At 36.2% G+C, this 27,476-nt stretch overlaps 1 protein-coding gene across 2 annotated transcripts in view; it reads right to left on the minus strand.

Moving 5' to 3' along the window:
* The window catches only part of Ccser1 (coiled-coil serine rich protein 1), a 1,322,544-nt gene that overhangs the window by 506,409 nt on the left and 788,659 nt on the right, over window positions 1-27,476 (minus strand). The window contains exons 9-10 of one of the 2 annotated variants that reach the window (XM_032906397.1): window positions 21,750-21,827; window positions 12,228-13,309 (exon numbers count right to left, since the gene is read on the minus strand). In XM_032906397.1, coding sequence (XP_032762288.1) covers window positions 13,250-13,309; window positions 21,750-21,827 — 138 coding nt within the window. In that variant the 3' untranslated portion in view covers window positions 12,228-13,249. Of the gene's footprint in view, window positions 1-12,227; window positions 13,310-21,749; window positions 21,828-27,476 lie in introns of those variants that run through there. The other variant, XM_032906396.1, reaches the window with a different exon arrangement.

Here is a 27,476-nt window from a genome sequence, read left to right on the forward strand (position 1 = left end):
GCTGTAAAGCCCTTAGGAGGGAGAACTAATGGCAGAAATAGACATTACACGGAGGGTTTGAGGGTTTGACCAAGCTCCTGGTTTATGGATGCATTCTGCTGCCTGGTTTAAATGACATGAACAGCCTAACCTGCACCCATGTATTCCATACCCTCCTTGCCATGGTGGAATGAAATCTCAGAAACTACTATCCTAAATAAATCCTTCTAACAATTTCTTGATTCTGTCATATATGGTGATTTCTGTGATGTAAACATAACTAATACCAGGAGCTGGCTATGTGGCTCAGTGGTAGAGCTCTTGCCCAATGTCAATGGCTCTAGTACTCAATTGGAGTACTGGAAATAAAACATAGAAATTAAGACAGTTGAAAGCAGTCTATTTATGTGAATCCTATTCTTTGGAACAGGTTTGCAGTAAGGATTTGGAAAATTTGTATATGCAGGCTAAGGAAGACCTAGGATGAAACAAACAGTACTGAAGGTATATACTTGTATTATTTTGGAAGACAAAAGTTCTGAGAGAAATGGAAAAAGGAAAACCAGGCTCAGGTGGTTTAAAATAGGGGCAAAGATTTTATTGAAAATAGGAATAGAGTTTTGTGATGCATTTTAGCAAAAAAAAAAATCTGTTCAGAGTTTGCCTATGGAATAATGTGGGATGATGTCACAGGTGAGGCAGGTACAAGATAGAATGAGGCCTGTCATTGGACGAGAAGGAATGATTGGCAGGAGAAAAGTTCGAAGGAAGAGGAGGAGACAGGAATGGAAAAGAAGAAGAGAAGCCGTGGCAGCACAACATGGAAGCTGGCGTTAAGATTTCATGCTGTACCCTTACAGGCTGTTATGAATGTTCTTAAGGGATGGATGTGCACAGGTCTTTATGTGTTTAGGTGGGCAATTATATCTTAATTGGATCAAAGGTTATTGTGTTGTGTGTTCTGTCATGTAGTGATTTAAGTGTAAGAAAAAGAGTTTCCTTGCTTTTCCCTGTCTTTGTGCTATGAACATTCCAAGTGCTAGGAGTTGTTTTGTGTACATAGATGCTGAACAGAATTCCTAGCCTCTTCCCACTAGGTCATAGTGAATATCCCTAGTGGTAACTTCCAAAACTAACCAGACTTTTCCACTTTTTCCTGAGGAATACAACTGCTTAGAGAAAATATTATTGCTTAGAGAAAATACCAGAGAGAAATGGTTTCATATATATATATATATATATATATATATGTGTGTGTGTGTGTGTGTGTGTGTGTGTGTGTGTGTGTGTGAATGTGTGTGTGTGTTTTACCACCTTTTAATAATTACTTTCATATCAATTCAACAAAAGTAAACTTATTTTGGAGACTGTTTTCTGAAAGACTTTGCTTCCAGTAATTTTTTTCACTGTAAAATACCTTTAGCTTTCACAATAGTAATACTTGAAAAGAGGAGAAATATTATAGTTATGTGTATAGTAAAATTAACATCCAGAAATCTCCCTAGTTAAACATCTATAACTGGAGAAGTTCAGTAAAAGTTAGAGTCTCTATAATATACCTACTTTTCATCCTGGAAATTCTTTCTAAATGCAATGGTACAGTAATAAGACTCAAACAATTTAGAAGCATCCAGAAGAAAATTTTATCAGCAATATTTGCTGGAAGTCTTTCCCCTGTGTCACTCTTTCTCAGTACCCAAGCATAAAATTCTACTTTGCTCTGCAGAGTTAGACTGAGAGTGGATTTTTTATAATACATCTTCAATTACATTTATGAAAAATATTTCTTACATCATTGTTGGATTTCTAACAATGCTTATGAACCATGTACAGAATGTTTCAAGCAGGAGAATCTATGAAAAGTTAGAAAGAGAACACTTAATCCACATTTCCAATGCTCTTCATGTTTTATGAGATTTATAAAAGGAAGGTAACTGAAAAAAATTTCTACTTTAAAAAAAAAATCCACATTCTATTTTACAAAACAGAAGCATTTCTTTCAGTGTTGCTTTTATTGTCTGGATAAAAGACTTCTATAATGTAAGGAATTCCTTAGCAAGCCATTCAGGTGCAGAGTGATTTTTGTAAAAGTAAATTTTTATCATCCCTCCTTGAATAAGAGTTTAAAACTGAAAGTCATGCTAAGGGCATGCTTCCATTTTCTTTTATTCTGTGCAAAATAAGCAAAGCCAAAACCATTGAAAACATGTTTGCTCATCAATACTTGGGTATTAGGTTGTGGACCCAAAATACCAAATGTCAACAGTCTTGAAACACCCAAGGTTTTCTTAGAAATGTAAAATTATGTATCCTATTTATGTGTACACATCATAAGCAAAAGTATAGTTTAATGCTCTCATTATTTCTGTCTATTAAAGCGCTCGTACTGACAATGATCCCAGTAGGAGAATTTTTAAGTGTATACCAGGGTAGCTGAGAGGAGCCACCCTGGTTTTATTTGTGATGCTGAACATATTTGTGGAACATAAAAATGTGACATATGGTAGCGCAGAAGCACACCAAAGCAACACATCAGATCTGTTTTAGTGCACGAGGATTAACAAATACTCTACTGTGCAAACCTATTGCTTTCAGAAGTACTCAGGGTTGATAAAAGTGGCTCTCTTCATATCTAAGATAAGCAGGCTTGTGGGCAGAAATCTTGCTGGTTTTACTTAAAAAGTACACTTGCTAAAGAGTTGTAATTATATGCCTTCTGACCCACACAACTGCAAACAGCTGTGCATTAAGAGGAATGAATTAGCCACTACCTTCTTGTAACAAACCTATAGGTATCATAATACAACCTATTTTTAAGGAATTTTTTTAAAGAAATTTTCTATTTGCTTATTAGTGACATTAGAACTCAACATGGTAGTTTGGCTTTGCTTATTCCAGCCTTCAAGAGAATATATAGTTAATAGTAAAAATGTATCTTAGTCTCCATTGCATCAAGTTAATCTTTCAGATGAAAATTTATATTTGAACAATCTCAATATGAAAACTCAGTGTGAGAGGTGACATCAGAAACTGAAATTCAAACTCACCTAGACTCTCTAGGAGTCAATCTATAATCTCATACTGCAATGAAAACATTATCAAAGCTGTCTAGTGTCTTTTTGACTTTACCATAGATTGTTAGTTGAGATTTTAGAAATTAGTATTGATCAAACAGTTAATTTTTCTTCTTCTGGTTCTTCTAATATAATGATCCTCATATATAAGATGAAGGAATGATACCAAATTCCCTTTTGTAGCTGTCACTGTATCTGTGCAGGGAATGATGCGATGATAAAGGCCATCTTCCTGATGTATGAACAACTCAGGTATAAGCATGTGGTCTGTGGGATTAGGAGACAGTTTATTGTTTGTAAATCCAATGTTCTCATCTGTTCGGTAAAGATAAGGGACCTGCCATTTAAAGTCCTTATGTTTATTAAGTGAGATATAAATAGAATGATAGTTGCTGTGATTGACTACCTCCAACTTCTAGAAGTTTCTAGTGTAGAACAAACAATCTAGATATTTATTGTAAGAAAACAATGTACAAACAATGTGGCATATATTTTGCTACACTTTTTAAAATTTGTTTCCAAAATGTAACACATAAGAACAAAATACACAAGTGCAGGATACACTCCTTGGGTGCTTATACAGTGCTGCTTCTTATCCACTGCCATGAAAAATGATTCCCACAGTCCAACTCTGCCAATGCTTTTCTGATTTTGTACCATTTAATGTATTTTAACAATGCTAAATGTAAAACTGTCATAGATTATTTAGTTTCGTAGAAATTTTATGTCATCTAATCTCATTTTACACATACTTAATTTTACATATTTAAAGTGATTCTTAAATATTTAATGCAACTAACCATGAGGAATATATTGGTGTCCCTTTAAACGAATCAAAGTGCATGGGTACAGAAGTACACATAACACAACAAGCTCTTGTGTGCCTGATACTAATAATGTTCTTTTATTTTAGAGAATATTTTTAAAGACCAGTATGTATAATCAAGTTACCAATGACCCGTAAGTTAATCAAAATATCCTGTTTGCTTTGATGGAAATAAAAGAATTGAGAGCTTGAGAAGTTTTATCTATTACATTTCAAATGTTGCCCCCTTTCCTCCTCCCCCCTCCATGAACCCCCATAACCCCTACCCTTCCCCTTTGCCTCTAAGAGGGGACTCCCCCCACCCACTCTCACCTCACACCTCTAGCATTCCCTTCCTCTGGGAATATATCAATATCATTTCTCATTCTCTGAACCAAGATACGGCATAATCTCTGAAATCAATACGCTGAAATTTGATCACAAATTATTTTAAAATATACCATGGTCTGAAATGATCACCCTATACATATTTTTGATGGTACAATTTTAATTTTAAAAAAGTATTGTGATCATGGCTGAACCTTATGTATATGGTAACCTGGTTTGTGATTTGCTGAGCTTCGTAGCTCAGGACCCAGCACTATAGATGTACAGAAAATGTTTCAACCAAACAAACAAATATCTAAATAAACATTTAAATGGAAATCCTGGAAACTCACATGTGCCATGATGTTTGTGAATGTCTTTAAAGACATCACACTGAACCTAATCTCTGAATATTTCAGTCACTTATTTTTGACAACACGTAAAATGCCCAGAAATGTCAGTATTACATATTTTGTAATATAGGGCTAACCATTGTCAAATGTCAGAAACTAACCATAAAAATGTGTAAATCTGTTTAATAGTCAATTGATTGGGTGTCGAATTGCAAAATATCAGAGAAACTAATAATCTTTCTGAAATTATAAGTATTTCCTCTAGATCGTGTGGTATATATACAAGCATACATATAATAAAATATTTAGAGCAAATAAAAATGTCATTTCTCAAATTCTGGAAAAAGTTTTCTTCCAACTTGACACAATACATTTTATACTCTGCAAGTATTTAGTAAAAAATTGGCATTTAGTTCTGGATGTTTGGTTATGTTTACTTATGGTACATACGCAGAGGGACTGAGGTGAGTAAAGCAGTAACTGTAGAGTTGTGCTAATTACAATGCTAATAGGTTAATGCTTACTTGCTTAATTTGAAATTAAAATAGGTGACTCAGTTAAGAGAGTAGGAGTTGCTAAACTGTGAGTAATATAACTATTTCCTTTTATCTTCAACATTAAAGTTCATGCAGAATAATGTAGCTTGCTAGGTTTAAGAAGTAAAATTCAATAGGTGAGTTTCTCATTAAGCAAAGATGTACATTGTGCAGTGAGGGATAGAAGGAGACTTTACATTTATATCATGAAGATTGAAATTTACTAGATGATTTAGGGGACAACATGGGAATATTTTAAAGCACATTATTCAGGAGAAGCAATGCATTAAACCTCCATGTCTTAGTTGGTGCAAATGATCTATTTCTGTAGCAAACAAAGCATGTTATTTAGGAATAAGAAAGTCATTTTTGTTCACACATTTAAGACATTTATTTGTCACTTAAAATCTCTTGAGATATTTTCAGAAGAAAAATGTGTTTAATGATAAAGTTGTGGGAGGTAAATGAGTAAATGTGCTGCTGGAACAACAATGTCACAATAAATTACTCTGACAGGTACAATAATGATTCTGAGATAAATATTGTCAACAGTGATCATCTGTCTTAAAATAGTTACAGCAGGACTCCAGTCAGGGAAGCAGGTAGACTACCTGTGGAGTTTTACCTCTTCTGTGTCTCTTCCAAGTCCACTTCTCCAGTCTTATCTCCAGCTCTAGAGCAGACCAACTACTGAAGCTTCCTCTTCTCTTGCTTACCTCACCAGCAGACCACTCAGACCTTCTCCAACCTTCTTCCTTATGCATCCTGTTGACCCAGCCTCAAGCACCAGCAGACATTCCTTGGGAATGCTCCAAGCCCCACAACCCAGAAAAAAAGGGTAGGGTAACTACAGGCCTTCTCTTCTCTATCCCCACCTCCAAATTCAATGCCAGACTCATTCCAAGCTCTGTAGCCGACCACCTGCCATAGACTCACCTCCTACTGTCTCCTTTTCCAGAGGATCACAAAGATCTTTTCCTCCAGACTTCCTTTTCCCTTCGAATTATGTTATTCTGGTCCCCAGCTCCAGTGGGCATTCCCTGGGAACTCACAGATCATTCTGGCCAGAGAAGCAGATATAATAACATGCAGATCTTTATCTATTCTTTCTCTTTTCTAAATCCAATTCTCCAGTCTCATCCCCATATCTGTAGCTGACCACCTTCTATGGTCTCCACACCTCTCTTCCCCCATCTCCTGCAGATCATGAATATCTTCTTCTCTAACATTTTTCCCTACTCAATCCTTTGTTCCAACCTCCAATGCCTCCAATGCCAGCAGGCATTCTCTGGGAACCCAAATGGCTGCATGTGATAGAGAAGCAGGTCAGCCAGTCAAGGTCATCAACAAGCTTTGAGTCATCACTCTACCTCCTTTTCTTCATGCTCAAACCCTGACTCTCACCCCAACTCATTGCTCTCTTCCCTAGATTCTCATGAATCAGCCTGTGAACCCTCACCCAAACCATCCCCATTTCTAGGTGTCAAACCCTAATATCTAGAAACACATTTTGTCCAGACCCCCAGTGATCACATCTATCAGGAGCCAAGAAAAATGTCCTCCCAGATGACATACTGCTTCCTAAGAACCAGAAAAAGCAACAAAAAAAATAAAATAAAATAAAATAAAAAACCACCTACTCAACAAACAAGACCAGATATCAGACTTAGCATTAAAATCCTCGATAACCTAGATGCTTACATACTAGTGTAAAAAGAACCAGAACAATACATCTCTTCAAGAGCCCAGCCACCCTACCACAGTAAGCCCTGAGTATTGGAGCATAGCTGAAGCAGAGGACAAAGACCTTAAAACGGCTGCTATGAAGATAAAAGAGATCCTTATAAAGGAAATGAATAAGTCCCTTAAAGAAATCCATGAAAACACTAGCAATAGAAGGAAGTAAATAAAACTCCTCAAGAGCCAAATGTGGAGATAAAATCAATGAAGAAAACCCAAACTGAATAAACTCTGGAAATGAGAAATTTAGGAACTGAAATAGGAAGGCTCACCAACAGAATGTAAGAGGTAGAAGAAAGAATGTTGGGTATTGATCCCATGATAAATATATACGCCATTCAAAGAAAATTTTACTGGGTAAGATTATGACCCTTGTGCGTCTGACTTTTGGTGTAAGGTGCTGAAGGTTCTTTGTCATTGTAATCCAACAGACAGGTACAACTTTTAGAATAGATCACATGATTTGTCCTTTAAAACAATACTATTTTTCTGAAGCTTTAAGTCTGCTGACAAGTTGTAAGGAAATAATTTCATGGAACATGTGTTTCTACACAGGTAAGGCTTTACTCCTGTTGTACCTGAATGACTGACTTGCCTAATCAGTTGTTCAGAGACCAGTCATTAATTTTCAGGAATATGTCTCTAAGTTCATGTGCCTACAACTAAATGAAAGAGACTTTCAGATTCATAAATATAATGCTTCATGAACATTTATAGGGAATGTAAGTTAATTCATAAAATCATTTTTTTAAACATAAACCTTTTGGGAACCAAGAAGCAGTGGGTAAAGAAAATCAACACAATTATTTCTGCAGGAAGCCATTCTCACATTCACTTCACCTTTTGCCTCAGGTGACATTTTGCCATCCCTCTTAATATAAAACTTGTATGAGAAGTCAAAATTGTGTGATACACCTATTCTTTCTGCTGGACCTTTATACAATGGATGGTAGACAAGCAAGAGTGGCTCTTACTCCCTGTGGAGATGGATGAATACTTTCTCTATCCCTAATCACTTTCCTTTTATTGAAGACTTAAAGGGACAGTAAGGCTCAGTGAGCAGCTCAGGAGCATCACCTAGCCACTGTTTCCTTACATCAGAAGAAAACTCTCACGCATATGTCACTGGCTTTCCTGGCAGTAAGGAAATGCTCTCCTTTCTTCACTATGAATGTGTCAACAGAAAATGCAATTTTTACCTCAAAAGAAATTAGAGATTATTCTGGAGACAAATATGAATGCCTATGGTCTAGGAACATAGACTTAGGTGTTCCCAGATACTGGGCTGCAGTCTCAGAGTGGGGTTTTGAGTTAACAGAACAAAACAAGCTGTTGTACAAATACAGTGCTGGGGGTTAGAGATGGCTGGGTTAGAGCAAAGCTCAGCTATTGGTTACAGGTTTTTGATGTATTCTGATGGAATTTTAGCGTTTGCAGTGGTGAATACCATTGGTCTCTTAGAAATATGTTTTAAGGGTTTGATAGTCTCAGGAGGTCAGGTTTTTTTTTTAAACAGACTACTGAGAAATAGTCAAATGTAATCTTTCAAGAAAATGAGCAAGATGTTAATGTTTCTGAATGATCAAGAAAAAATAGAGGGAAAAAATTAGTGAAGTAAATTGACTGGAGACCACCCTGGAACCAGCAAAACCAGAGAATTTGTATATTAATGAAAAGAGAAACAAAAGGTAAGTGAAAAACAAAACACACCATGTGTGTGCTTGGTGCAGGAGGAAGAAACAGGAGTCACACACAGCTTTTAGAAATAAGAGCTATGAACCTTAGCCTTATTTATAACAGCCAGAAGCCCGAAAGAGTCCACATGCCCTTCAACAGAGGAATGGATACAGAAAACCTGGTATATTTACACAATGGAGTATTACTCAGCTAATAAAAACAATGACTTCATAAAACTTTTAGGCAAATGGATGGAATTAGAAAGTATCATCCTGAGTGAGGTAACCCAGTCACAAAAGAACACATATGGCATGTACTCACTGATAAGTGGATATTAGCCCAAAATCTTTGAATACCCAAGATACAATTCACAGACTACATGAAGCTCAGGAAGAGAGACCAAAGTATGTGTCCTTCAGTCCTTCTTAGAAGGGGGAACAAAATACTCAAGTGAGGAAATATGGAGACAAAGTGTGGAGCAGAGACTGAAGGAAAAGCCGTTCAGGGGCTGCCCCACCTGGTGATCGAGCCTATATAGAGACTCCAAACCCAGATACTATTGAGGATGTCAAAAAGTGCTTGCTGACAGGAGCATGATATAGCAGTCTCTAAAGAGGCTCTGAAAGTGGACTGAGGACAGGGTCCTCAGAGGAGAAGTTGGAAAAAGGACTGAAAGAACTGAAGGGGTTTACAACCCATAGGAAGAACAACAATATCAACCAACCAGAACCTCCAGAGCTCCCAGGGACTACACCACGAACCAATGAGCACACATGGAGGGACCCATGGCTCCAGCTGCATATGTAGCAGGGGATGAGAAGACCTTTAAGTTTCAATTTCCCCAGTGTAGGGAAATGACCGGGTGGAGAGGCGGAGTGGTAGGGGTGAAGCACCCTCATAGAAATAGGAGGAAGAGGATGGGATACGGGGTTTCAGGAGGGGAAACCAGAAAAGTGGATAGCATTTGAAATGTAAATAAATAAAATATCCAGCAAAAAAAAGTAGAAAAGAAAAAGAAATAGGAGCTACGGGTGGTTGTTCGATACCACGTGGGTGCTGGAAACAAACTGGAGTCCTCTGCGAGGGTAATGAGTGCTCCGAACTCCTCAGCCTCCTTTTGTTCGGCAGGACCGTGGGAAAATATCCTTATATATGGGCTTTTCCTTTCCTTTCTTTCCTTTAGTTTAATCTTTAAATTTGCATTTGGTCTAGTAAAAAGAAGTATATAATTTATTGTTTAAATGCATGATAGTAGTCTCTGTTGTAACATTGCAGATACATTTAACCTTTCTTTAACACACACACACACACACACACACACACACACACAAACAAAACTTGCTGGTTCCTTTTTGTCTTTTTAGTTTTTAAGTAAAATTTAAAAGACATTATATTTGTTTTGACAATCAGGGAGTTATATCTGAAACTGAAAGCTTTCCTATAATATCTTAATACCTAACATTTGCCAATATATGTAAAAGTTGTTACCAATGCTATTGTTTTTAAAATTTAGGTTGTCACTGCCTAATACAGAACTTTCTGATTTTAAATTTTCTCTTCAGTGGATACAGTGAAGGCATGCCACATGACGCTTATGTACGCACATAACTGTCTCTTAGTACCCAGAGGGGACAGGCTATTCTTCTGTGTAATGTGCCAGCATTCTCCAGTGTGATGACAATTACTGTATTAGCAGACCATGTCACAAGTCACTCTTTGAAAAGGTCTATCCATGGGAAATTAAAATAGGATATAATCCTATTTTTAGAAACCTATATGAAAAAAAAAAGCACAATACACAATGTACCTGGCATATTTGTTAGTCCATACTCTCCTATGTTTCTAGGATAAGTGAGGATATATATTGTATTTATTACGTAAGTAAATTTTCAGGCATACCATTTTTACTAATCAATAACTGGTGATACACAAACCACAGCGCTCACACAAACCCTATGCCTAGTTTTCACTGTTGAAAATAATGATTAGTTTTAGTGTTTATACTCCATGATATGCAGATAATTATTTTAATACTGTTCATCCATTTCACAGAAATAATTATAACACCCCAGTTAGTATTTTATATATCGTTTTATGCTAAGGAATAAAACTTGCAAAGCAATAATGTTACAGTTACATGAAGAATGATGTAAAAAAATCACTCTCTACAATAAACAGGCAAATTTTTCTAAATATGCTTTTTTACAGTTTTATATCTTTCAAATTGAAAGTAGTGATTTGTTAGCATGCTGCTGTATTTTCAGTCATGGAAAAACGGTAAAAGGAGAGAGGGGTAGTGGAAGGAGTCTGGAGAGGAATCCAGATCACAACGTAAACGGTTTGCTGTTATTAAACGGCGATACGCCCACAGACTCTGAGAAATTAAACCCAAGTGAGGATGCTTCAATCAAACTTAGAAGGGGGAACAAAATCATCATGGGAGGCAGAGGGAGAAAGGGACCTGAGAGGGGGAGGGGAAAAAGAGGCATGAACAAGGGGGACAGAAGAGAAGCCCAGAGGGAGAAGCCCAGGAGAATGAATGAAATACGCAGCTGCCAGTGGTAGGAGGAACCTCTAGAAAGTCCCAGAGACCTGAGATGGAGGAGCCTCCCTGGCCTCAATGTGGGATACCTTAACCAAAACGCCTACCAGTGGGGAGATGGAACCGGGAGAAAAACCTCCAGAAGTTAGACAGGGTCCCCAGTGGGGATGGAGTCACCAATCTTCATAATTTTTGACCCCAAATTCTTCTTGTCTAAAAGAAATGCAGGGACAAAAAGGACCATAGACTCCATGAATGGCTTACCAGTGACTGGCACACCTTGGACTCCATCCCATAGGCAAGGCACCAAATCCTGACACTATTACTGACGTCATGGTGTGCTTGTAGACAGGAGTTTAGCATGGCTGTCCTCTGAGAGGCCCAACAAGCAGCTAAAGGAGTCAGATGCAGATACTCACAGCCAAATACTGGACTGAGGTCACAGACTCCTAGGGAAGAGTCAAGTGGAAGATTGAAGGAACAGAGGGGGATGGGAATTCCATAGGAAGACAAACAGTATCAACTAAACCGGAGCCCAGGGAGCTCGAGAGACTAAGCCACGTATGAATTTCACAGGCTGTTCTGAGGCTCCCTTCATGTATGCAGCAGAGGACTGCCTTGTCTATCCTCAGTCCTAGAGGATGCTCTTTGATATACCAAGGAAGGGGTAGGCTGGGGAGCACCCTCTCAGAGATGAAGGGGAGTGGGGATGAGGAAAAATCTCTGAGAGTGGGGCCATGTCAAGCAGCATTTGTGATATGAATAAATAAGGAAATTAACCAAACAAATAAATGATGCTCCTAAATCTGTATCTTTGAGGAAGGTATTTTGGTTCCTCTGTATTGACAGTTGATACTGCACGGCTTTTGAGGAAATCAAAGATGCTTTTTGTTATCAATTGACTCTAGTAATTAACCCCAGATTTTGTCTTCCTTGTCATTTCCCCATCTTTAATTGAATTCTTCTTGAAAATATTCTAATCATTCAAGTCGATGAAAAAAAGTGTATGATGAGAATGTTTTACAAAGGAGAATGACATATTGCCTTGTCAATATATAAAGATTTCACATGTAAACCATCTAAAAGAAAAGAGAATAAATTCTAGAAAACCCTAGAAGAAACAAAAATGTTTTAGTATGTTGGATCCTAGAAGAATGCTTAAAGAGATAAAGTCAATAAGACCACATACAAGGCTCATGTGTAAATAAATATATTTATAGTTTTATTTAACACCATAGTTTGCCCCCCAGCATTTTGTAATTCATATATGTGTAACATAAAGATCCGAATAATTTAATGGCATATTTTTATACATTACTGCTAAGTATAATTATTTCATTGTTTCTTTGCAAAGGGTAATGGCTCATTAAGACCTGCTCTTCTTTTCTGAGCCCTGTAGCCTTCTACTGAACAACATCCTGCCTACAACACTGAATGATCCTTGCAATAAACTGTGCCTCTCACTCATTAGCGCCTTCTGGACACTATGTGGTTTGATAAGGTGGAGCTATATAGGAAGGCAAGAGAAAGGGAGCCACTTATGTTTAGTGCAGGGTAAGGCCTCTTCTTATACCACATACATTCAACGAACTTTCTTCACTGTAAGATCAATAGTTTGTTTATCTTCTTTTTAAGAACATAATTAGCTTGTTTCTGTATTACATTCTGTGGTTAGATAAAGGCTGTGCTCACTTGTCCTATTTGAAGATACTCAGGGTCATATCCTGAGGTTAATATGATGGGACGAGGTTACAAATAATCCAGTTCACCTTTGGGAACTATCCCACTAAGATGAGGTATCAAAGGCTTCATTTCCAATCTATCTGATGCACATCAAATGTAACCTAACTAGCACAAAGTTTATCACCAAAAAAGAAACCCAAATGATATGGATAAGGAGGATGATCAAACAACGTTTACTGCCAAGTGGAATATTACATCTTGGAAATCTGTATATAAAGATTACCTTTAAATAAAAGTATATGTTTTTATAAAAATACAATAGGTAAACGTAAACATAGGTCCATTGAATCTTCATTAATATTCTGTGGCAATTGTTTAGAAATGCAAAAGTATACAGTGCTTAGGATGAAACGATTTCTGTACTACACATTCTGTGAGATAGTTAACAGGATTCATAGAAAAATTGATTTCACTCAATATTTAACATGTCAAAGATCAGTGATGAATTATTCGTGGTCAAATGATTATTAAATCTAGCTTGAAATATATACTGGTTTAAATAAGCCTCCAGTGCATGTAGGATTCCACAGGGCCTTGAAAAGAAGAAAACAAAAATAAATGAATGGCAAATAACAAAACGAAATGAAATTTTAAATAAAGATAGTAAATGTATAAATACTTAAAAATACAGATTGACATGAGACTCTTCTGTTGGCAACTTTATGTCAAAATTTGTTACTAGAATTTACAAGGAATATTTACTTTAGCGACATAAAAGCAAAGAATGAAATGTTGACATAAAATGGTATTCTTCCTTCTTTCAAACAAGTACAAAATAAATTTGTTCAACTCTTTATGCATTGCTCAGTTGAAAAACAGCCCAATAAACAGACTTATAATAGAAAAATAGTACAAGGTTCACTTAAAGATTTTGTGTACCACAGCCCTACACAAAAAGCTCCAGGATGATTTCCTTAGTCTACAGTAATTATTAATCTAATCTGTTAATCTGTGATTAATGATGAAAATTCACATGATCAGAAACTAAAACATTTCAAATATTTCACCATTTTTAAAACAAGAAAATCTCACAAAAGAAGTGTAATGTCTAAGAAGTGTAGAATAGTTCACTGTTGTCTGAAGATAGTAAAATTGTTGAAGAGATATGTATGACACAGGATCAATATTATAGTATTATGTTATGTACCAATGTATGTGTATGTATGTGCCACATGTCAGTATATAAGATACAATGACATATAAGTTCTATAGCACAAGCATTCCTGGCAGATTTTGAATAAATTTCATACAAAAATAAACCTTCACCCCATCGGAAAACCAACACATCTACTAACCCATACCCCTGGGAGCTCCCGGAGACTAAGCCACCAACCAAAGAGCATACATGTACTGCTTCGTGTCCCCTGGCACATATGGGGCAGAGGACTACCTTGTCTGACCTCAGTGGCATAGAGTGTACCTAACCCTATAGAGACTTGATGCCCCAGGGAAGAGAGATGCTGGGGAGGGGGTGGTAAAGTGGAAGGGGTGCATGAGGAGGAGGGTAAGTGGGGGAGAGCATCTCTCAGAGACAAATGGAGAGGAGTGAAGAACTCTGGGAGCCAGGACCAGGAAGGCAACATTTAGAAAGTAAATAAATAAAACAATTTTAAAAAGAAAGAAAACCTCTCATTTGAGTCCACACCAAGGAGCTGTATAAAGGAAAAATGTGCTGTGGCAGAGCAGTGTCTACAGAGCAGCTCTGTATGAGAACAGTGCGTGGTATTACAAATTCACATAATTAGGAAATGGAAAATATGAAGAGTCATTCTCCAGAATTTACTGAGACATGCAGTGTGACTGTGTGTGTGTGTGTGTGTGTGTGTGTGTGTTTCTGTTTGAGAGTGTATGTGTAATGTAATGTGTATAGTGTGAAATGTTATATTTTAATAGCGTGTAAGGGAAATTTGTCTGATGTCTCACAGAATACTGCTCATGCCTGAGACATGCGGACTTTTTAGTGCATTCTGATAATGAGGCTGAAAGGCTTGAATGCTTTCAAATTAGCACTCTGAGGCCATTGCTTTAGAGGACAGAGCTATATGAGTGAAGATGAGTGAAGTGTAGAGATGTTCCCTTTGCCCCGAAAAGAAAGCTCACTGAAGATATGTAACTTGAGAAATGAACAAAACACCGCATTTAGAAATGCATTTCTAAGATGTATGTTATCATTTGATGCCCAATTAAGTTCAGGTATGTCAAGTGCCTTTTATCTCTTCCGTTTTCCATGCAAACCATATTTACAACACATTCAAAGGAAGTTTCCTTGATCTCATCTCTGCTATTAGGGAGCACTAGCTTGCTTTCCTTCTCATGTAGTGTTCTCTTATCTCCCTTTGGAGCTGTCTATCAATTAGACAGATAAAGAAAGTACTACATAATAGATTCATAAGTTCTATCAACTTAGTAATACTCTTAGATATATCTACGTGAGTATACCGATATTTCCTCTTCCGTTTTGCTTGGATATCGATCTATTTGATAATGGACCAGTCTGTCCATAGTCATTTGTGACAAGAAATGTTGATGAAGGCATATCTTAGAAACATATTGTTAGGTAGATAGATAGATAGATAGATAGATAGATAGATAGATAGATAGATAGATAGATGGAAACGTATGTGCTAGCAGATTTTTATAGATACTTTTGATATCTTTTGGATCACTCTATTATATTCACAATAATCTATTTCACAAACAATGTGCATGTGACAAGGCTACACATCCACAGGATATGTTTAAAGATAAAAATGACTAAAATGTTCATATGATTAAATTACATTCAGTTACTTAAATCATTAATAAAACAATATTTTACTATAATTGTAAAACAGTAATTATTACATTTAAAATGGCAAAATTTAAGATCCTCAGGGCTATGTATGTTATATAAAGATGTGATTCTGTTTATGTGAAAGACAAGGTGACAGAAAAGGCTTTCAGAGATGAAAAATGCAAATCAAATTAATATTTACTTATGTTACAGTTTACATAAATATATTTCAGTTTCACCTTTCATAAATCACAATTGTGAGCAATATTCTTGATATTCTCATGAAATAATAATGATTTTTCAGAGTCAATGAATATTTGTAAATATTAACTAAAACGTAATCTGTTAGGCCTGGTGTGGTAGCTCATGTAGGTTACTCATGTGGAAGTGTGGCCATGAGCTCTTGAACCTCTTACTCTAACTACATAGTAATTTTCAACCGAGCCTGGGCTAAAACTACCCTGTCTCCAAACAGCCGGGAAAAACATTCTTAGCTGAAATTTTGCACCCTACTTCACAGAAGCAAAAAGTTGTAACACATGATATTTGGAGCTCCACATCAGTGTCAGCTTCCACCTAGAGAATAAACAACTCACCCAGTTCCAGGTTTTCCTTAAAACTGAAGAAAATGATGAACATTTTATTTAATTTTTCTTCCAGAAAATAATTCCATATTGGAATAAAACATCAATGTGATGGATTAAGTCCAAATCCATAAATCCATTTATAAACATAAAATTCATAAAATAATGACAAATCTGAAATAATTTTGATATTTATAGAACTGACTCTTTAAGTATTCTGAACTGCAAATTACACTCTTTGGTATAAATTTTCTATATACTAATTCAGCTTCATAAATTTACAATTGTAATTACCATCTTAACATGGCATCACTAAAGAGTATAATTTCCCTGCATTCTTACTTTACAGTGCATAAGGTTAATGATATATGTGGCGTGCTTTTAAGAAACTTTCTAATGGAATATTCTAAGATTTCCTGCTCTTGTGCCAGCTCTGTATAAATACATTTATGAAACTTTTTCTTAGTTCTCTGTGACTACATTATAAAATCACTTTACATCTTTATTTTTAAACACTTTCAATCTATCAATTTCAAAGTCTTTTGTCCCTTAAAAAAATCCATTTCATTTTTTTCCACTGGCAAAAGTTATATAAGCTTGAAGACCCTCAAATCCCAGAAGGTGAAGCAAGTGACTAAAAATATCAACCCTCAAATAATGAAGCAAGTACTTAGAGATTGTTTATATGGCATAGGGTATTCACTGTGACCTGGAGATTATCTCTCATCTCTAACAGGATGTATAGCTACTGCACCCTTGAGGACTTGAAGATGGTTCTAATGGGGCACCTGGACAAATCTCTCAGAATATTAAGGGACATATGTGCATATTTCAGTTCGTCCCGAGCAAAGGGACGTGGAGGGAGGAGAGGAGGGAAATGGAGTAGAGACAACACATATGCAATTATCAGGAACTGAGGTTGCGTTTAGCTTTACTCTCTTTTCGTTTGTCAAGTGGAAATGATGGACTATACTACATCAGTGTTTCTTCAGGAGGATGTGCAGTGGAGTCCTGGGTCCGTTGTTTTCTAGGGTGGATGGAACATGACAAACCTTAGTCACCACTTCCAGGTCACAGAACACAGGAAACCTGGGTTCTCTTCCCTCATGTACGCTTTGTTTCTCTAGTGTCAGTTTCTTCACACAATCTGTTTCCAAAGTTATTAACACAGTTCCCTTTTTCATACTAAATGGTCTCCGGGCCATTCAGATCCAGGACCATAGCAAAGATAACAAAATTCTGTCACTAAGACATTCAAAGGATCTTCAGAAGGATATTATACTAGGGTTTCTCAATGATAGCTTCTTCCCTCTTCCAAGGAACACAGTTCACCACTATGTGCTTCAGTGTCCCTGTGTAACTCTTCTGATGCCATCTACACTGTCAGCCTCACACACAATCAGCAGCTCTTTCTGTGTCTCCTCTCTTTTCACAATGCACCTAGAACCTTCTGATGGGTTCTATCATTTCTTCATTTGTTATCCTTAACTCTGCAGATTAAGCAACTGCGCATGCCATGAAACACCATCTAGGGCTTTTCTGTGAAAAGTTCCAGGTAAATAGTGATATTTGTTGAATATGAATTGAAGAGATTTTCAAAATTATGTTATAAGACTATCAGTATTGAATAGCCTGTGTCACATGTTTCTTGTTAGCATGTTTGACAAATCTTTTAGATTAAGCATTTAGTATAATATTAAAATATTGTTTGATTAAGACAAAGCTCTAAAATCTGTAAATGCATTATTTACGTTGTAGGTATAAACAGAAATACTGGTGTTGAACGCATACTAAAAAATGGAGCATTTGGAGACAGACAGTATTTTCTTCTGGTAAGTTTTCAGGACATATGAGCACAGCATCAGATGTTCTGACTATAAATGATGAGGCCAGCAATATAGTCTACCCAGGAAGATTTAATACAATACAGGTTGTTAGGAACCAATGAGAATGCTGAACTGACAGTTACTCAACGAAGATAAAAAAAAATAACCTTCCCACTTTAAAACAGGGCTGATCAGCAGCTGCGGTAAAAGCCAAGCATCCATAGCACTATTCCAAATGAGACAGGATAAACTCCTCCAGTATATAAGGGGTATTTCTATACTAACTTCCAGTAGACGCTCCAAAATGAAATCTAATAAAACCAGTAAAGGTTGTAAACTACATAGAAAAGAAGAACTGAGAAATTCTCTCAATGTCTTTATATATAACATAAATTTTCCTATTATTTTTCTAGAGTGTAAGTCTGGCTAGGGTCAAAAATATGAGTGATTCTGCAATTAGGCCATTTTTAATAGTCAAATAAAAACCATTAGCAATACATAAACCGATCATAACAACTTAATATTTGATGGAATATCTAGTAATTTCACATTTTAAAAGCGATCAAATGTTAAGAATTCAATTGTAATAAACACTTTCTATAAAAAAGCTTAAAACACATAAATGAAAGTATTAAAATATTTTACTTAAAATTCAAATACTAAAAGACAAGTTTTGTGATTTATTCTGAATGAAATTAATGTATTAATTGAAATGAAAATTTACGCTGAAAATCAGCTATATTCATTAAAAAGCAACCTTTTATTAAAGATATCAAGGAAATAAAATATTTCTTTAAGATATTAAATTAATGAAGCCCTGAATTTCCTCACTGATATTTAAGCCCTTCCCTGCTGAATTTAGTTATTAACTCTCAAATATTTTAATCAAAATATTATTTGCAGAAGTTCTCAAGCTTCAAATGTTTATAAAAAGTCTACGTGCACGGGAACACCTTTATTTATGTGGTTTACATAATCAGAAGGATGTTGCTCTGTTGATGTGGTCTTAGAGTAAACTCTGTTGCTTCCCAACTCTACTCATCGATCTTCCACATGGTATCAACAGCACAGGTGACACCTAAGAAATCAGTGCTTTTCGAGAGTTCTGATAAAATTTCTTCATGTAACAGTTTATTTTAAAAACATTTAGATTGATCTGTGGTGGTCTTTTATTAACATTTTATTCTGCGTTCATCATATGAATTCCTTTCTTATAGAGCATGTGCAACAAACATCATGTCCTGAATGCTAAGAGTGACCTGTCCTTTTGTAGTCTGACACCAACCCATCTGACACATGATCACATTTAATCCCTGAAGAGCAAACGCTAACTGATATTGACAGTTTCACAAACCAGAGAAAACTCAAGAACCAAGGATGATATACAAGGTTTCGACAAAATACTTCTCTCCTGCAAAACTCTAGCAAAATTATGAATAGATGTAGCATATATGTGTATTCTTATAAAATTCTAACATGAAAAATGTCACGAAATATTCTGAATAAAATATTATAAAGCTAGTAATCGAAATGCATGTGAAAATATTAAATTATTATCCTAAGTAAATCACAGTTGAGAGATGACACTTCCTGTTCCCTGAGAAGTGTGGGTAAGTCACATGTATTCTCGTTGTCATGCGCTTCATGCTTCTAAATTACTTACAGTATGTCTTTTTCCAGGTTTCAACAGGGAAATGACTCTACAGCTTTTGCATATAGCTAAGGACAGTTACTGTCTTAAGGCTCCGGACAGTTATTTATTTGTGATTCTGAGGATTTCATTATGTAACAGTGACTAGGAGGTGCTGGGTGCATCAAGGTGAAGAGAGCACTGTCATGTGTTATCAGCTCTGCAAACTGTAACAAGTATTTGATGTGGGATTCTTTGAGAGCTGCTGCCAAGAAAGTATTCTGCCTTAGCCTCTGGTCAAGAGCTGATGGACCTTCATCATATGATGATAAGATAGGAACAATGAGGACTTTAAGAGAAATACCATGTGCCTGGCTCCTTTGAAAAATTACATTTACATATTTAGAAAACCAAGAACCATGTTGAATTGTTCCAAAAAAAAAAAAAAGAAGGAATACGATTTGTCAGAGAGAAGCAAGTTCAGGAGGTAGCTAGGTTCTCATCAGCATCCGCGATGGGATTTTAAACCTTACACAATTGCACAAATGTCCTGGTGTTTTTGTTTGTTTGCTTTTTGTTTATATTGAGTTACTAAACCAGTTACAATGCAGGTTCCCAAAATATTATTTCCCAAATCAATGCACAAGCATTTTCTTTATCTTTGAAGTAAAAATGCATTTACACCTCCCAACATTCTACGTAACTCATAGATTTCACAAGACCAAAAACTTTCACCTTTCTAGGGGCAATTCCTTTATGAATTGAGTGCTTTGAAGTAGCTGGACTCTAAACTAACCTGCAGAGATGCAGATCATGATTTTATAATTCTTTTTGAAATATATATTTGATAATAATCTGACACAGATTATTATCTAAAATACATGTTGAGGTTACACCCTAAGAACTGATACATACATATACATTTGAAATGGTTATATTGGGGGAAGTCCCTTGAAAGAGATAAACAGTGGATTACTTAATACTGTAAAAACTATTTTACTCTCAAAAATAAAGATTAAGAGCATGCACAGAATATACACAACTGTGCTATAAATATTTTTGTAAAAATACTAGTATCTGAAAAATATTTAAACATGTAGAAGAAAAATGTTAAAATAAATATTGTATTAGGAAATGAGGAATAGAGAAAATTTTCAGGAAAATCATAGTTTTAATACTTTTAAACTAAAAGTACATTTTCATAATAATTTGTGTTAGATTTCAAACTAACTTATTTAGTTAGGCAGGCATGTACGTAGTACGTTGTTAAAAATGCTGGGATGGTTTTCATGGCAACACAAGAGTGACATGTCAACATTATGTCAACTTTTATCATGAAATACAAATACAAACAAATCCTCATTACTGTGAAATCTTCACAAAACTTAAAGTGGCACGTATCTAATTATTATCAACAAATTGGTGATACCTTCCTCATCACTTCTAAGTATAAGAAAAGGTTCTCCCAATAAATAGAAATGAGTCAGGGACCCCCTTTACATTTTAGCACAGGGGGTATAAAGCCATGAACTTGAAAAAACCCACAAAATTTAGAGCTATATTTAAGAAAAGATTGTTATTTCGATTAGCTTTACAAAATCATACAGGGTTTCTAGAGAATATTGGGTTATAATACATTTTACAATCCTATCAGCAAGTATTTTACATTAATAAAATTACTAACTTTTAATTAAATTAGTTGCATTGCTTACACCAAAGCCCAAGAGCTGGAATATTATTGTAAAATTGCTTGTGAAATTAGAGGGATTTTTTGTTTGTTTGTTTGTTTCACATGCCTGCACGTAAAAATAATGCTTGGCCTTAGGTTATTGCAAACATAATAACTTTATTAAATTGTTAATGAATAAATTAACATTTTCTTTAAAACAAATTATCCTAGGATTCTTCTGCATGTTTCCATGTGCCTTAAAATTTACCAGCTCAGGAAAACATGTTAGAGAGGTTGGCTTAAAAATAAGAGGAATTTAGTCTGCCACTGGTGCCTGGAATTATCTTTTTAAGCTCTCCAAGATGTTTGGGAATTATATGTGAATAAGTAATGAATTAATTCGGGCAATGCAGGACATCACAGCACAGTACACAAGTTGTGGAAGTCTGCAAACCAATAAAGAAGATAATTGGTTTCATATAGCTACTTACATCACATCCTAGAAGTTCAGTCTGCGTGGATTTATCTACTCGTGAAGCAAACGCCTTCTGTAAATGCTGCACCTTTTCCTGCAAAGTAGAAAAGAAAAATCACAATGATAGTGAGTTGGTAATAGCTTCTATGCTAATAGTTTCGACTAACTACAACTTAATTCCCAATTCAACCACTGTGTGGGCATCCACACTCAAGTATGGTGGCTTTTGTCGTTGTTTTGGTTTGTTTTTGGTTTTGGTTTTGGTTTTTGGAATTAGTGTATTTACAGTTTAGTTTCCAAATCACAAGCCCCCACTTTGCCATCTTTTCTTCTAGTCTAAGAGTGACCGGTGTTTTTGGATGAGGAATGTTCCACATAGTCTCAGGCATTTGAATGTAGTTGTAAGTGTGTTTCGTAACTGTACAAGATTGGCACATTTGTCAGTTAGGATGAAGACTCTACTGACACCTAGGCTATGGACAGGAAGGTGAGTTCTTTGGGAGCCAACTCAGAATGGAAGTGAGTGTGACAGGGAGATCTCCTTGGGCAATAGCATTCACAAAGCTCTGAAGTCAGAGAGCTTACTACAGTGATGGGCCTAAATGGCTACAAGTTGAAAATGGTAAGGGAGACTGAGGGAAGACGAAACAGTGGAGAATGAAGCCAATGGATGCCAGGTCAGGACAGAAGGTGCAGGTGTGCTGTGTGATGGTACCAGAGTGGCAAGGCCAATCCTGAAAGCACAAACCCCTGCACAGTTCCAAAGTCAGTATCCTCCTCAAAATTCTACTCTATGATTGTGGGCCAGAAACATATTTGAGATAAATCAGCACACTGATTTTAACTTGCAGGAGGCCTATATTATGTATAAAAGGAATTGAGAGGAAAGTAAGAAAGAGAGGGGCATCTGAGGATAAGCAAATGCAAAAGTCTTAGCCACCTGTGCTTTGTGTTACCTCCCTAATCCCTCAGGGTAACCAAAGACAATTTCTCTACTCCCTTTAGGGGATACAGGAAGATTAAATAGATTGAATTTCTCACAGATAACTTTTACAAATAAATCTGTAAACATAATTATATAATTGACTTTAGCTTTTCCTTTCCAAGCAGTGAACAATTAAATATTTCTTAATTAAAACACATGGGTTAGATTATTTTAATTTAAAATTAATAAATCATACGTGTGCATAAGTTACAGAAATATGGTAGATTTTGTAGACTGTCAAAATGAGATGAGAATGTATAATGATTTATATTTGTGATGATTCAGTTACAAAATGTATGTTGGTAATGAGTGCTATGTTCTAATTCTACTTGGTACAAGTTTGTTTTGTTTTGTTTTGTTTTGTTTTTCCCTATCCAACTCTCTGAGTGATTAAGTTGCAAATTAGAGATAACATGACAAGGTTAATACAGGGAAAACTAACTGTCGCCATAATAAATAAGTGCATATAAACCAAAGAAATGCAGCTTTTGAACTTACAGAGAATTTTAAACTAAATTTACATTTTCTTTGCTACTGTAATTGTTATCGTTGTAATTATCACTACTTAGAGCAGATGCAAATAACTCAATATAGGCTAGATGTCAGGCACTGGAGCAAGTAACGTGTCCAATTTATCCGTTTAATGTTCCTTTTAAAGATATTGTCACTTTATTACATGAAATAAACACTGAGATAAAGATCACACAACACAGTAAGTAGAACTGAAATTTTAAATCTTTCTCTGTCTTCAACCTTATTGTTCTTGCGCATAAAGATATTTCAACTATGAAAAGCTATAAAGAAATGTTTTTTCTCTCTGTCATATATCCAAGAAACATACTAAATATATAATTTCTGTAGTCACTGTACAGCCAGTAATGGTAGGGTGGTAACAAACTATTCTTCAGGTCCACCTGTCTATATTCTTTTTTCAACCTTTACTCAGTTATACTTTTCTGTGGAAGGAATGTAAGTTCACCTCATATTTGGTGATGTATTTGCTGTAGAACTACAATTCCACAGAATACCTACTACCACAAATATGATCATTCATGAATTTTACAGTAGGAGTCAGAAGTGAAAGATAAGGTTAATGTTGACTTATAACACAATTTTGAGGGGGAGGGGCAATGTTGAAAAACAAACACATAAAATCAAATTTAGAGAAAGTATAAAATTCATCTAATAGCCATGATAGCTAATCACAGCAAAATATTCTGAAATTATTTATTTCTAAGAGTCATACTCAAGACACAGGCCTAGGTGTTGAGGATTGCTGTTTGTATTTTCTGCTCTCTCAAGAGGGTGCCCCAACAAGGAGTAGGTCATTTACTCAGGAGATTTCAGGTGAAATCTTATTTGATCAAATAAAGGCTAGAATCTACTATTGGGACTGGGCAGTGGGGCAGAGCTGGAAGTTTTAGAGAAGGGAGAGAAGAAGGAAGAAGAGGAAGAAGGGATGGAGGATGGGGAGAGAAGAAGATAGAGGCAAAAAAGGTGGAAGATGGATCAGACCCACATGGCCTGGAGGAGCCACAAGTAGCTAGGAATGTCATAGCTGGGCAGTAGAGTAGTGGGGTGTTTGTCTAATCTACATGTGCATCTCGTAATTAACTGAGTTGTGTGTTCTTTGCATGGGAATATTGGGGTTGGAGATTTACCAATATAAATCTGGCTGGTATACATATGTCTCTTGTGTTTTCCTTTCATGGGGCTAGAGGGAGCTGAGTGAGACTGGAGTATTGTTGGTGTTCGGAAAATCCGTCATGGGGATGGCCTGAGGAACAGAGCAGAAAGCTATCCAGGAAAAACAGGTTTGGTCAGCTTAGCAAGAGGGGCCAAGACAGCTGCTTAGAGCTAGCCATGGGGGATGGGCAAGACCACCTTTGCTAGCACCTAGTGGGATAAAATTACACGCTACACATGTTTGTATTTGTGTGTGTGTGTACATATGTGAGTATGCATGTATGAGCAACTAAATGGCCTTAAATAGATTCTTTCTCCACAATACATGTTATCCACATAAAATGATACTTTTCCATGCCAACATCATCCCTATACTCCCAGTCCTAGGTTAATTTCCAGTCCTCACAATGTAGTTTAAAATTATCCATAACTCGAGTATCAAGAATCCAAGACCCTCTTCTGACCATTGAAGGCATTTTCAGAATGAACAATATAAACAGACATACAGATACACAGACACACAGACACAGACAGTCACACAAACACACACACACACACACACACACACACACAAGCACATGCATGCATGCAAAACATTCATACCCACAAAATAAAGAAATCCAAAAACATTAAAAACACAATTGTTTAAAAAACAATAGTCTCTCTATATATATTCATAACAAACACACTAGGAAAAAGATCATTGAACACCTCTGTTCTCAAAACAAAGAAAATGAAAAACTGGAGAAATCAACCTATGTAGTTAGCAATGGAAACTGTACAATGTAAACCGTAAAACTGAAGACAGTAACTTGGGAAGAGATAGGGAGATGGAAAGACCTCTTATGGGTTAGCAAAACTCATAGAACATGCTATCAAAGGCACAATTTACAATTTCAATTCAAGCCCGAATCAATCAAAATACACACAACATTTTTCACAAAATCAGTAAAAAGAAGTCCTAAAATTCATATCCCACAAAAATGCGCGCGCACATTTACCAAAACTCTGTAGATATCTTCAGCAGTCCTAAGCAAAATAGTAGTGCTGGAGGGATTACTGTACCAGATTTCAAGCTAAACATGAAAATCTAAAGTAATAAAAACACCATGGTTCTGACACACAGAGAGGCAAGTAGATGAGTAGAACAAAATAGAAGACCTAAACAAGAGTACACTTAATTACAGCCATGTGATATTTGGCAATGATGCAAAAAATGTACAGTAGAGAAAAGGCAACATCTTCAACAAATGGTGCAAGTAAATCTGGATGCCTATATCAACCCATAAGCATGGAGGGCTTTACATTTTACATTTTTTATTGTTGCTCTCAATCTTTGTCTTCCAAGATTTGTAATTTTCCTGGTAACCTCCTTAGTTAATGTTATTTGTTAGTTGTACTTATTTATTTATTTTTATTGGATTTTTTATTTACTTTTTAATGTTTTCCCTTTTCTAGTTTCCTGTCCATAAGCCCCGTATCCTATCCCCCTGCCCCTTCTTTTACAATGGTGTTCCCCCTCCCAACCACTCTTTCTTCCCCCTTTCCCCCTCCCTACCCTGACATTCCCCTACACTGGGGAGGTTCAGTCTTGGCAGGACCAAGGGCCTCTCTTCCCACTGGTGCCCAACAAGGCCATCCTCTGCTACATATACTGCTGGAGTCATAGGTCTGTCCATATGTAGTCTTTGGGTAGTGGTTTAGTTCCTGGGAGCTCTGGTTGGTTGATATTGTTGTTTGTTATAGAGTTTCAAACCCCTTCAGATCCTTCAAGCCTTTCTCTAACTCCTCCAATGGGTATCTCATTCTCAGTTCAATGGTTGGATGCTAGCATTTGCCTCTATATTTATTTCTTTAGGGTATTGTGAGCAGTAGTAATTCTATGATCTATTTTTCATTGTGCTAGCAATTGGTATATAGAAGGGCTATTAAATTTTTATAAGATTGTGTTTTTTAAATTTATACTTATTTGTAAAATGCATGTATATATGAAATGTGTTTATATATAATATATGTGTTTACGTGTATGTTTAAATGAACTTATGCCACTAAGGGTAATAATTTTTTTTCTTTAGAGCCATAGACTGATAAAAACTTGCTAGGCATGCAAACATCCTGGAAATTTGTCGGTTTGAGGGAATCCAAAAGATCTCTCAAGCTAAACAGATGCGTCATTGCTCTTTGCTGTTTCTCAGAACTTTAAGGAGAGACTCTGTTGCTGGAGATGCCATGCATGATGCGGACTTACAGGAACCAGACTGGAACTGCCCTCATCCCTGAGGCTTAGCTGTCATATTACCTGAAAGTGACATGCCTGCTGCTAAGGGTGAGCAAACATTAGTGCACCACAGCTATAAAGCCTGTGCCCTACAGCAATGGCTAGTGTGGCAAGATTTCTCCAACAGTACATTTGTGATAGGCACATCTTAGAGGTAATTAACATTTGTCTCACTGGACCTAAGGACTGTTCAATATAAGGCAGTTTATGCCTAGTAATGTCAGCCCTACCACAGGCCATTCATAGACACCCAGAGGAGAACCCACTACTGCTATTTTCCTAAACAGTTATGATTTCTTACTCCATTCTAAATAGTTAACTTGTAGCAGGAGATAAGTAAGCCACAGCCCTCATTTTAAAAAGCTTTATGTTGCGGCAGATGGAGACCATTACAGAAACTCACGACTGGTCAAAATATAGAAAGTAACTGACTCAGTAGAATCTTATCGCATTTGATATGAGTACAACACAACTTTTATCCTGAAGGCTCAGAGAACATTACAGTAGAGTGTGGGAAGTTTGTAAAAGCAACAGGACTAGGATATCTGCTGGGAGATAGTGTTTCATTTTATTATAGAAAACTGATCCCCAGAAATGAAAGAATATGGTTGCCTACATAATTCCTGCTTGATGGCACCAGCAGTTAACTTGCCCCATTAATAAATGAAGAACTACTAACTACTAGTGGTTCTCAGAGAGAGAAAATTGGTCTTATTTAGGATAACTCCAATCCTAAGTGACCCAACCTAAAAATATTACAACTATGAACAACAATAAATCACTTCAAACTAGAA

Source organism: Rattus rattus, chromosome 6 (assembly GCF_011064425.1).
Source record: "Rattus rattus isolate New Zealand chromosome 6, Rrattus_CSIRO_v1, whole genome shotgun sequence".
In the NCBI taxonomy this organism is placed as follows: domain Eukaryota; kingdom Metazoa; phylum Chordata; class Mammalia; order Rodentia; family Muridae; genus Rattus; species Rattus rattus.